This window comes from Polypterus senegalus, chromosome 8 (genome assembly GCF_016835505.1).
Source record: "Polypterus senegalus isolate Bchr_013 chromosome 8, ASM1683550v1, whole genome shotgun sequence".
Taxonomy (NCBI): domain Eukaryota; kingdom Metazoa; phylum Chordata; class Cladistia; order Polypteriformes; family Polypteridae; genus Polypterus; species Polypterus senegalus.
In genome coordinates this window covers 39918998-39932902 of record NC_053161.1, presented here as the reverse complement: position 1 = coordinate 39932902, position 13905 = coordinate 39918998, and the positions used below count along the sequence as shown (strand labels likewise).

Below are 13905 nucleotides of genomic sequence, written 5' to 3'. Positions count from 1 at the left end.
ATCACCAATTATTAACTCTGAAAAAAGCAAACAAAATAGCAGATTATATAAATGTTCATGGAATATTTGTTTTCTATTCATTAATTTTACTGTGTATTCACCGAAGGTGCCCATGTAACCACAAGAGTGCAATCACATTTATGAATCTTGTCATCTACTCAGATCTCCCCTTAAAGGGACCCTGAACTCTTTCATCATAGAGGAACTGACGAACCATGGAGACAAGCAACTGACAGCCTTCACAACAGGAGGCAGGATTTGACGTAGAGTAGGCCGAGTTACTCCTCATCTGTTTGCAAGTTGTTTCTAAAAGATCTCTGTTGCTTTAGATTCTCAGTGTGATAAAGGGTGAGATGCTTTTTTGGGCCAATAAAGGACATTTTACTCTTGAGTTATCCCAAGTGTTGCTTTGCCCCATAAGTAAACAGAATTATTACCATTCTGAAAGGTACATCTTCTCCTAAGCTCCCTCACAATATTTTCCATTACAGTGTTCCTTGCATTTTCCTTTAATTCTATTAATTCTGTACCAAATACAGCACTATTATTTTGCTGAAGGAAATCTCAGATAGAGGTCGAAGTATGTTAATATAATAACATTTTATCATTTTGTCTCAGATTTCTTTTTCTTAAGAATGTTACAATGCCTTCATTTTCAAAACTCATTGCAGAATGCAGATTTTGTCCAGGTCATTTGAAACTGCCTTCAGTAGTGTATAGACAAATAACAACTATAATGCAATTATACCCTTCATTAGGACAATTTCTTTTAAACATCACAGACTCAAACTTGACAGATTAAAAAAAGAGCCCTTTTTCATTTGCTTGCGACAGCGTTTGTGACATACTGGATAGCGTGTTTTTATATTGTGAAGGATGCCAGCAGACACTAAATTAGTTTGGGCACATTTTACTACATGAGAAAAATTTCCAAGAATTTAAATTTCAAAATCTTGTGTTATTCACTTCAATTGAATTGCTAAATTTGCTGAAATTATGTTATTTCCAGTCCTTCTGCAATCTTGTTTCTAACAATCATGCTTTAATTCTGAACATACCTTTGGCCAATTTGTTCTTTGCAGTATTCACTTATTAAAAATAACAAAACTTTGTGCTTTATATGTCACAATAAAGGATGATCTATTTAAATACAGTTTATTTCTTTTTGACTGGTTACATGTTCACTATCTTTTAATAATAATAATAATAATATTAATAATAATAAAAATACATTTATTTCATTACAATTTTGGTGCAGATTGGAAAAGTTTACATAGAGTAATAAAGAAAAATTTGCTTCCCGTTCTGTTTCTGTCATTTAGATAAATGTTAGTAAATAACATTTTTAAAAGCTTAGAGGTGTGATTTATATATTCCAGTGTGCAAGGTGAGTATGCATAACTATTATGAAGTGACTACACAATATTGTGACATCTTTACTGCTTTCAGCTGCTCACAAGCTTTTTGTTAAAGATGTGAAAAAAGCTGTTAAGACTTTGCTTTTAATCCAATTCCAGCTGTTAGACTTTGCTTTTAATCCAATTATAGACTCTGTCATTGTTTTGTTTAATCTCTATTGCTGTTTCTTTGCTATTTCTTTAAAATCTTTCCATGCTTTCTCATTTTTGTTTCATTGTTAATTTTGAACCATTTCATTTGAAATTTGAAGGATTTATGTTGCTAGCTCAAGATATGGCTCTGGAAATACCACCAAATATATAAAAACATTTTTTAAAATTTTGAAAATCCCAACAAATATGGCTCACAAAAGCCAAAACTTTTGTGTCTTTCATAAACACTGCAAAATAAAAAATTATTCTTATGGTAACTATTTTTCAACTTTTTTTGTATGTCAGAAAATTATTACCACGATACACTGTAATTATATATATTGTAGAAATTACAATCATTTTCACTAATTGCAATTAATCCTGCTACAGACCTGCATTTAATAATGCAGTAGGCTTATGTGAAAATCTGTGCACTTGCTGTGGCAGACTGCCATCACCTCATCTTGCACTCTAATGTTGCACCCCTGGTTTCAGGAATAAGAACTGGTGCAATAAAATAGGGTCTTAAATCCAAGAGTTATTTATTAGTTAAACATGGGTTCTGTTTTTTTGAAAGTAAGCAAAAATAATAACAAAAGATTTTTTAGAGGCTCAGCAAAACATTTATATATTAAATATTCATCAACCGCTGCTCCATAATATCCCATTAATGTAAATAAAAACATTATCTTGAATACCACACTATGGCATAAAATATTTCTAAAATGACTCTTTACTTAAAACTTTATAGTTGCAAGTATCTTTCTATCTGCTGCTACAAAAAAATGGTCATACTAATATCTGACATTAAATATATAGAGAATACTTAAATAATCATTTAGATATACCCAAACAGAGGGTATGACCAGGAAACCAGCAGTGAATCATTGTACCTATATAGTATATCCTTTGCCTAAATCTCTGAAACAAACACATCAAAAAAACAAGTAAACACATCCTCTTTGGTTCTACAGTACATCCTAAAATATGCTTAGAGCCAACATCTTAGACAGCATACAGCAAACATAATATTAACAGAACTTAATTCTAACAACTAGCATAATTAACCCCTTCCTTTAAGTTAGAGTTATATCATGAGTTTGCTAAGGAAATACTTTGCTAAGATTCAGCAATAAGGGAGTTAAGCTCAATGTCCTCATGTCCCTGATAATTCACAAGCCTGATCAGGATTATATTGCACACCAAAGCAGTGCAGCGTCTGCTGTTTGACATCACATGCTATATTTGGTTGTACAGAAGCAAATTAGCTGCCATTAACCTGAGGTTGACTTACAAAAACACTTCAGATGGAACAGATTTTCTAAATATCGAAAACAAATGATGTTTTCATTAAAAATAGCTGTGTTTTTATTTTACAAAAAAGATAAAACTAAATCCTAATCTACAGTTTTATTTATCTTAAATAGCGTAAATACACTATAATTATGGCTACTGCATTTCAGCTGAAGGGAATTTATAGGTACATGTATTAAGTAATACAGTTCTAGGAAAATATATAAAGTGTATTTATTTAGTTTTCAACTGTATAATTTATTAAAAACAAGCAAAACTCAAGTTATAGGCATACTAGTGACAGCAGACATGATTACTAGGCTATAGAAATTATTTAACCAAAATCAGTCTCTTCACTGCTTTCTGTGTTTTCCCTCCAATAAATCTATTCTATAATTATTTTCACACTGATTAACCTATACAAAAGGAAACACTTAAGATCATAACATAACTTGTTTCCCATTATCACAACAGTACAGAAAAGCACCCATTAACCTATTACTAACAGACTTTAATCTGACACACCCAAAGTGTTCTCCCTGTCCAACACCATTTAATTTCAACTAGTATACCACAAAGCATAAATAAAATACATTTTGACCTGACAAGTTTTACTGTTGTCAAGCATACATCTGCATTAATGAAAAATCTTGGCATTGACTAATTTACAGAACTTGTCAAAGTTCCAAATAATGGGGGCTACTGTATTGTCATGTGATGTCATGTCATTTTCTAAAAGGCTTAATCCAGACCAGGTACATGATATGTTTGAGCCTTTCCCAGCTAGCACAGGGCACAAGGCAGGAACAAACCCTGGACAGCATGTCAGTCCAACACAGGAAGAACACACACACACACCAAACACACTAGGGCTAATTTAGTGTCATCAGTTCACCTAACCTGCATGTCTTTAGACAATAGGCGGAAACAGGTAGAACATGCAAACTCCATGCAGGGAGGACCCAGGACGCAAATCCTGGCTGCACCACTGTGCTGCCCGGTACTGTATTATATTGATAATAGCATAGTACTTCTGCTGTACACTTCCAAAAGACTGAGTATGAATACATTTAATGTCACAAAGATATGTGTTTTTTTGTTAACTGCAGAATATGAACGGACTGTTTGAGTTAATGTGAATGTATAAGTGACAGTACTTTTATGAACTAGCATGCCATCCTGGATTAAATAAACTCTGTCTTGTCCCCATTGTCTTCAGAATGGGCTTGAGCCATGTGTGATTCTGAATTGGATTAAGTTGGTTAATAAATGACAATGGGATGAATACAAAAGCAAACACTAACTTAACATTTACATTTTCTAATGTAAAGCAATAAATTTTTTAAAATAGTACAGAAATTTCTACCTTATAACAGGCCTTGTTAGGCCATGGAAACATCTAGTACTTATCCAATAAACTTAAGCAGTCATAATTAAGTCCTAATTCATGTATACTGTCACATGTACAGTGAAATACTTTTTTGCTCAACTGCCAAAATCTTCATAGTACTTGCTGTCAGTGATTTACTTTAAAAAATTGTTGTGTATATCAGAACAAATTGATACACATGCATAAAATACTGTATTCTTATACCTGTTTCTTGAATAATCTTCTTTTATTGCATAATGCAAAGAAAAAAATATATTGTTATTAATGTACACCACCTTTAATTTGTATTGTCCACTTCAACAGATCAAAGGAATGTGAAGAATTTTAGGCACTATAATGATTTTATTTATTCCATTCTTTGCTAAGAGATAATGTGTACTAATAATCGCAATTAGAAAGAATAAACTTAAAATCACATGGAAAAAAATTATCACTATGGCCAGCATCTCTCGGAGTCTGCTTTATTGTGTTATGCATAACAAATCAAGTCAGCTGATGCATGTGTTTTTTTTGCTCCTCTATGATGACCACCGACCATCCATTTACTGAACCTATTTAATCCAATTTAAGGGTCATGGGTTGCTGGAGCCAATCCTTTTAATGATAAGTCTGTGATGCAAGCAACAGCTTACAAAAACAGACATCATTGGCATGAAAGTAAAATTTCTTTATGCTTCCGTTTTCATGTGTCATAAGTAATGGAATTCCATTTAACATCATTTGGCGATTTATTGCAGTACTACTCCAATGAGTTTTACAAAACACAGATCAACTGCAATTTGCTAAATCCAAAGCATTTATTTTTTTTTCTCTTACATCAACTGCATTTCTTATAGGAATATGTTCTGTAAACATATTTTTCAAAACGAGATTTCACATATTAGTTGCAAACAGTACATTAAAAATAATTTAAGTAAAATGAGAAAAAAACAACCTTATGAATTATTGTTTGCTTAGGAGATAAATGTAGCATTTTTTGTTAAGTATGTAATTCTTAATGAAACAATTCAAAAAGATTTAATTTTTTTGAGATTCAAAAGGACTTTAAGATCTTTAATAAATGTGATTCATATCTAGAACTTTACTTTGGAAGTTTTTGTTTAACACTATAAAATATTAGATTTCACCTATAACAAGTGTGCTGACTAATGTTGTGGTGTCCAAAATCCAACGTTTTAATCATGTGACAATTACAGAATAATTACAAAAAAAAAATCAGATCTGCAGGATTAATTGACATTTTTATTACACTTTTGTATGTCTTGTTCACATTTCGTCAAATATTCCACAGAAAAAATATGTTCGTATTATGATGTACTGAAAATTGACAATCAAAATATTTAATACCTGAATTCAGTAAGCATCAAATTTGTCTAATTGTAAACTGGCACAATATATGGATGATTTTACTATATGCCAGAGCAATAAAATCAGCATAACTTACTAGTTAGGAAAATCCTGTAATAAAAGCCTCTAATGAAGAATTAATCAAATGATACACGATACATACAAATATTCTGTACAATGTACTAGTCTAGTCTATTCTAAATGGTTTAAGAAGATATTTCAATAAGAAAATAAACAAAAAGTAGAAACAGCAAACCAAACAGAATATTCTAAAAAGCAAGTTTATTTGGCTAAGCTTAAATAATTTTATTCCAGCGTTTCAACCTTCAATGTAAAGGTTCAGCTTTGTGTCCCACAATCCTGTTCTCTGCTCAATCTGTGCCTTTCTTTACCAGATGGCTTAATTATAGGAGTTAGAGAGTTAAGAGGCAAAGGATTGCTCAAAGCACTTGTTAAGAGAGGGGCCCTGTCTAATCCACCAGGGAGCCAATCAACAATGATAGCACTAATACCTGTTCAGTCAAGGGGCCTCACTAATTAGCAGGCCTGTGTTTCACCTGGCATTCAAGTGACAGAACTGCACTCCACATGGTTTGTTAAGCTCCAGGTACCTCAGTATGAAGGAGAATACAGAGTTCAGCTGCACCTGGGAACTCCTACACCTTCTAAACCACCTGACAAGGTGTGTGGGTCGATGGGTCTCCTGGGATCTCAAAAAGGCTCAAGACAATTAAAGGGAAGATATTTATTTATGTTCTCTTCACCTGTGAGAAAAAAACAAATGACAACCCCAAGCTTTTGACACCTGCTAGCCTACTGTGAAGCAAAAACTAAATTGTTCTGCCGATTAAACCATTGGCCTGCTTCACTTCTTTAGAGTAAAACACAATTTGCCTGACAAGAAGAATTATTAAATTTGCTACTAGTCAAGGCCTACACATATGGTAAATAAGTTTTTTTTTTTCCTGACACAATCAAAAAGCATATATTTATAATGAAAATGTGATGATTTTTAAAGGCCGAACGAAAACCTTAATTTAATATTTGGAAAATGTGAAACACATAAGTAATATACAATTTACCAGTGTAAACAGCAATAAAATGGATGTTATTTTACATTAACTATACCACATAACACTACAAAACCCTGCTGAATCTTGTTGATAAAAGCATATACAAACAATGTGTTATTTTAAATGGAGACAATTCAAATAATTCATAGATGTGGTTCTCTTTAAAATACATGTATTATATAAATTTCTTTTTGCTCCAGCTATTATGGTTTATTAATACAAAGAAATACATACACCTCTGTTTCTGGCATACAACAATCACATTTCCATTTTAGTATATTGTCCTGTCTAGTGAGTATTGCTAAATGGAAAATGTGATGGTAAACAACATGATTTTTATTGAAATAATTTTAATAAATTCTAAATCATATCAGGTTTTATGTGTATTTTTTAAAATGGTAATATATGATACCTAGTCAATATATCCTTAATAAGAAAAACTTATAATTCATTAAAGTGACTTTAAAATAAAAATGTATATTGAAGAATTATTACTATCAAAACACATGATCTGTTGCATACTGAGAGTTTTAGTGTGGGTGTTTACTGTTACAGTATATCTAGTTAAACTAATAGTCAGATTTTCTGTTTGTTCAGGTGCCAAAACTCCTCCTACTCTTTGGGGAATTGACCAGTAATAACCTATACTACAATATAGTCAGTTATATTGTTTTTTCAAACTCACAGATTGTGAGGACATGCATGAATTTATTTCAGTCAAAGGATATGGCTCTCTAATTATAGGACACTCTAATCTGTAAAACACAAAATTACAAGTTTAAAAAATTGTTTAGTCTCTTTTGCCCCCTGAAAATAACAGCAAGGCTGATGACATATCCATATGTGTTGTTCACCTAAGTGAGGAAGCTCCCCTATCCTCTTTAATAAAACCCCTGTGTGCATCCAGGTGTCAGTGTGTGTGTGTGTCTTCTGGTGAAGTGCACATGCGCGGGGCCACAAAGCAAGTGTTTAGTCACTTCCTGTGTGTGCAGAGAGAGAGACACACACAGGTGCATGCGCGCGAGAGAGACAGACACACACACACAGGCACGCGCGTGAGACAGACAGACACAGACACAGACAGACAGACAGACAGACAGACAGACACACACACACACACACACACACACACACACACACACACACACACAGAAGGCAGCACACACACACACAGGCACACAGCAGCGAGACAGACACACAGACACACAGACACACAGACACAGAGACACAGACAGGCGCGCGTGAGAGAGAGAGACAGACAAACACACACACAGGCGAGAGAAACACACACACACAGAGGTGTGCACTTAAGAGAGACACACACATGCGAGAGACAGACACACACACACACAGGCCCACGAGAGAGACACACACACACAGGCGCGCGTGTGCATTGTTGCAATGTTACTTTTCTTGGTTGTTTATTAAATTACGGATTTTTCAAATTTTCATTTTTTTCCCTGTGCTTAAAACAAAAGTGTTTTTAGCGAGTGGGTCGTAAGGCCATAGCGCAAACTCTTGCAGTGTTAGTTTTCTCTGTTGTTCAAGGTTTTCTTAGTGTTATTCAATGTTTTTACATTTAGTTTACTATTACGCTGTGCATTTAATGGTATAATTAACTATATTTGTGCTTAAAAACTGAAAAAAATATATATTTACACACAGTTCATACGGTCTGTAACAGATTAATTGTACAGGGTGGTCCACGAAAAAGTAGCCCGCCTCCCTGGCGAAAAAAGGCGCCCTTCCATGAAGAAAGAAAGAACTTGAAATGCAAAAATCTTTACTCACTCTTTACAGAAAGTGCTCAAAAATGATCTCCTTGTGCGTCAATGCATTTTTGGGCGCGCCTTAACATGTTGTCATATACGTGATGCAACTCTGGGGCGTTGGCAAGAAGTGCGCAAAATGTCCGCCTGCTGAGATAACTTACGTGTAGACTTCCTAGAGCTTCTCTCCATCCGTGTGAAAACATCGGCGATCGCATCAGGTGTGCAAATGGGCGGGTCCCGATTCTTTTTGGCGTTTGCAACTGACCCTGTCGTACGCCACTTTCTCATCAACTGCTGTATTGCACGCTTTGCAGGGACACCAGCGGCAGGAAACTTTGTTGCAAAAATGTCCTGCGTTTCCTTAATGGAACCCGTGAGAACGTATGCCTCCACTATTGCGATTCTTTGTGAAATGGAATACATGTCGCTCAGCTCGTACTCACACGTTTGCACTACGTCTACACAGCTTTCGTGATGAGGGTAGTCAATCGGCGCCACTCTGGCAGGAAGGCGGGCTACTTTTTCGTGGGCCACCCTGTATTTACATACAATCCTATGGGGGAAATTACTTCGGTTCACGACCAAATCGGGTTACAACCAGAGTTTTGGAATGAATTATGGTCGTCAACCGATGTTCCACTGTATTACTGTCAGACAAAATTACAGGCATTTTACTGAAACACAAACCAGTATTACTGAGAGAGAAAATTAAAGGCACACAATACAGTGACACATATTACAGCCACATACAAGGTCCCTTGCCATTTAATACAAATTGTTCCTACTAATGTTTATGCACTACTGTTCTAGCACCCGTTATTGTAACAAGCTTAATGTCTAGTATCTAATAATTTAACTAGATAGATAGATAGATAGATAGATAGATAGATAGAAGCCTAACTAAATGTTTTTGATTCAATTTTCCACTCAAAACACTTGAAATGTCTAAGCTTATTAGTAAGTTTTAGTCTTGAGAGGAATTTTCAAATTATGACATGTAGGTAGAAAAAACATAAACATTAATGGTCATCTGCCAATTTTACACTATTGTTGGCATATGAATGTTTGCAACAAAACATCTTGCTTTTCTTTCATCTTTGTCAGTGAATGTTTTTCATAATGAAAACATCTTCCACATGAACTGGTGGCAAATGTGTGCATTCTACAGATTAACTGGTAGCTTTAAAAATATAGTGTCTGAATTCTGGAAATTCACAGGTTTACTGCATATACAGGAAATTACCCATCCATCATCCAGACCTGCAGATTTGTATTATAGGGTAGCAGTCTTCTGAATTTATTCCAGCAGTATCAATATTCTATGGCAAGAAACCAACTGTACATGGGACTCAAATCATATTGGTGCAGAAAAACACACATTCACTCATATTAAGAGTTGCAAATCAATGATATATGCATGTACTTGGGTTTAGGAATACACTTGAATATCTGGGGAAATCCGATGCAGACTCAGGAAAATAAGTAAACCAATACTAATCCCTGCTGCAACATGCAACATGCTGTAAATTAATCATATCAAGTCTTTATAGATCAGAATTGTCAATATGCATAAAAGCTGCTTTCGCTGTTATGTACTTTAGGCTAGAATTGATTGAGAATATTAAACAGCATCTAATAAGCATGGCTGGCATCCTTTTTCCAAATGTATTACTAATATATGTAGTGAAATTCTTTATGATATACATTGGACACTACATAAGGCAATTTGCAGATTTAGTCTAAATAATATTCCAATTTATGAATTGTATACAAAATTATACTTGCTTGTACCACATCCTAACAAATAATGAATACTGGTAATTTTAAGGATTCACAAAATACACACACTATCTTTTTGGTATTTGAAGCAAAGACAAAATCATTGGAAAAGTAGTTTTAATTTAATTTTAACTAATGCAGTGCTAGTGGTTTCCTTTAAAATTCATTGAAATATACAGTCGTGTCAAAAAGAAAGTACACCCTCTTACAGTTCTATGATTTTACATATAAGGACATAATAAAAAAATATGTATATACAGTATATCTGGACCTTACCAGGTTCTAAAATTATTTAAATGTCTCCTCAGATACATAACAAGCCACAACAGATTTTACTGTGTCATCATTTATTTAACAAAAATGAAGCCAAGAATGGAGAAGCCATATATTAAAATTAAGTGCACTCCATGATTCAATAGCTTGTAGAACCAACTTTGGCACCAAAAGTCATACAGAAATGATTACTTTAAGTTTTATCAGTCTCTCACATCATTGTGGAGGAATTATGGCACACTTCTTTACAATGTTGCTTCAGTTCATTAAGGTTTCCGGGCAACCGTTTACGCACAGCTCTCTTAGGTCCCTCCATAGCAATTCCATCGGGTTGAGGTCTGGACTTTGACTGGACCATTGCAATACCTTGATTCTTTGTGTTTTCAGCCATTCTGTTGTAGATTTGCTGGTGTGCTTCAGATTATTGGACTGTTGCACGACCCAATTTCGTCCAAGCTTTAACTGTCGGACAGATGGCCTCACATTTTACTCTAGTATACTTTGGTATACAGAGGAGCTCATGGTCGACTCAATAACTGCAGGGTGCCCAGGTCCTCTGGCTGTACTACAAGCATAAATCATCCTCCTCCACCACCATGCTGGACAGTTGGTATGAGGGGTTTTTGCTGATATGCTGTGACTAGTTTTTGCCAAATGTGGTATTTTTCATTATGGTCAAACATCTCCACTATAGTTTTGTCTGTCCAAAGGACATTGTTCCAGAAGTCTTATGGTCTGCTCAGATACAACTTTGCAAACCTAAGCTGTTCTGCCATGTTCTTTCTAGATAGAAGATTTCTCCTGGCAGCTCTTCCAAACAAGCCATACTTGTTCAGTCTTTTTATAATTATACTGTAATAAACTTTAACATGCTCACTGTAGAGTCTGAGCATTGCATGGTCTGGCCTTGGGATGAATTTGCAGGGATGTCCACTCCTGGGAAAACAGTCAGCTGTCTTTAATGTATTCTACTTGTGAATAATCTTTCTCACTATAGAATGATAGACTTCAAATTGTTTGGAAATGGCCTAATAAAGCTTCCCAGACAGATGGGCAGCAACAATTGCTTCTCTAAGATCATTGCTGATGTCTTTTCTCCTTGGCATTGTGTTAACACACACCTAGATTCTCCAGCAAACTGCCAAAATGTCTGCTTTTATTGAGGTGGTCACACTTGCTGATGACCAGTTAAATCACGTGCATTTGATTTTCAGTACTTGGGTGCTACTTACTTGCTAAATTCCTATGTAATCAGTAAGGATATACTTAATTTTGCACGTGCTGCTTCTGTATTTTGGCTTTATTTATTTAAAAAAAACAAACTATGACACGTTGTAATATGTCATGTGTTGTTGTTCAAATGAGGTTACATTTAACTAATTTTAAGACAAGCTATGGACCAGATCATTTTTTATTATATCCTGAAATGTAAAACCTTAGAATTGAAAGAAGGTGCACTTTCTTTATCACATGACTGTACATCAGATTAACTAAATTTTAACAAATAATTTTCTTCATTCCCACCTTGCGTTTCAATACTACAATAAGCAGGCACATACTTTTGATGTTACAATCAATATGTGTTAGATACACACACTACAATGTAATTGCTTGCATTATAAGAAAGCTGGCAGACTGATTCCATTTTGTTAAAGAAATACTACTTTTTTATATTCCATGTCATTTTGATTTCAGGTTGCATACAAATCAGTGGTTTTCACAGTTTCACTTGCCACAAAATATTTTTTTAAATTTACATTGTTGACACTTTGCCTCACCTGTGTCATCTTATCCACGGAAACTGGGATCCCATCAATAGTAAGTGGAGGAAGTTCTGAGCTGATTTCAGGGGGTGGAGGTGCATGTTCTGCCAGAGCAGATTCCAGGTCTTCTAGAATCATGCTTTTGTATTTCCTCACCTGTAGGACATTAGGAAACACAAGTAAAAAAGACAGCAACAGGGAACAATAACTTATAACACAAATATGACCATATCATCAGCTAAGTCCTTGTTCTTGCCCAGTTCATCCTTCAACGGACACAGTCATCTTACAAACTAATTTTTTGAAAACATTGATGAATACAAAAAAGAGCAAATTATACCTAATGAAACAACAAGTCATTTAGTCACCCCCATGATTGCTGCCTAGAGAGCTCTCTGAAATTTAAGTGCCATGCTGATAAAAATTAAGTGGACAAATTACATTAAATAAAGTACAACATCAATTTGGAATATGTACTGAACCCAGATCTAATGTGAAAAATACAATGTTTAAACATAATCTTAAACATAAAATTCACAGAAGATATAAAATGAACGGCAGCAATATTTGAGAGTGGGCAATGCATGACCAGTAATTTACTAGTTTCTTAAATACTTTTAAAGTGATGGAAAGTTAGGCATGAAGATCATTTTAAATCTCAATACTACAAGATAAACCTAGCCTTTGGGATTACTATGCAACTTTCTGCAAGTTATTGTTTCTGCCTGTAATACTTACTAATATAATACAATAAAACTTAAAATTCAATAGCAGTGTTTATGCTAGACTTTGAAGATGTACAAATAGTGCAGGATCTTTGGTAACTTACCACATTTTCCAGAGGTGCGGCACCAAATACCTTAAACAGTGCATTAGGTTTTGATGGAGAGATGCACAGAACAATAGCTTGTTGTCCCACTCTAGTTGTATATTCATCTAAAGTTGCACGCAGTTTCCTACAACAAAACATAGTTGTAATTTAATTTCCACAATACTCCCTGTGATCTTTCTGCTTTGTGCACCATTCTAGCTGGAACAGACGCGACACTGGTCAGGATTAAGCGGTTTAGAAAATAACATGGCATTTCCACAATATCAGTCATTTTCTTTCTCCAGCAAGGAAATATAGCAAAATTTATGTGGTCTCTAAAATTCTAGAACAACTGACTATTCTAGTATTTTATGGCTAAGCTGTACTAATTGTTCAATTATTACTCTACAGCAGAGGTCTCCAACATGTCACTCGCACTTTACCAGTAGCTAGCAAACCCCTTTCCAAGCAGCTCGCCAAAGAGTTAATGAATCCTACATAAATTTGAAATTTGATTAGTCAAATTAGGGGTGGGCGATCTTTCCAAAAAGTCATATAACTATCCTTTTAACACAAAAATCACGATCCAAAATCTGAATTGCAATCTATCTTTTCAATGTGGCATACACTTAAGAGAATATCCGAACTCAAACTCATCAAGACCTAAGTAACACTTTATTTTAAATATCAAACAAAGTTGAATTCAATTGTTCTCTCATTTGCTAGCTAAGCAGAGTTCAGGAACACACCCCGAAGCTGGCAAGTGAGTGAAGAAGGTCCCTCCTTTGGCCCACTGCGTGGATCTTGGATTCACGCAAATAAAATCGGTTCCGCAAGCAAACTATGATACATAC

At 34.7% G+C, this 13905-nt stretch overlaps 1 protein-coding gene across 5 annotated transcripts in view; it reads right to left on the bottom strand.

Moving 5' to 3' along the window:
• Window positions 1-13905, bottom strand: part of nrf1 (nuclear respiratory factor 1) — a 112753-nt gene that overhangs the window by 57749 nt on the left and 41099 nt on the right. For all 5 annotated transcript variants that reach the window (XM_039760991.1, XM_039760988.1, XM_039760992.1 and 2 more), the window contains 2 exons: window positions 13070-13196; window positions 12256-12396 (listed from right to left, as the gene is read on the bottom strand). In XM_039760991.1, coding sequence (XP_039616925.1) covers window positions 12256-12396; window positions 13070-13196 — 268 coding nt within the window. The remainder of the gene's footprint in view (window positions 1-12255; window positions 12397-13069; window positions 13197-13905) is intronic.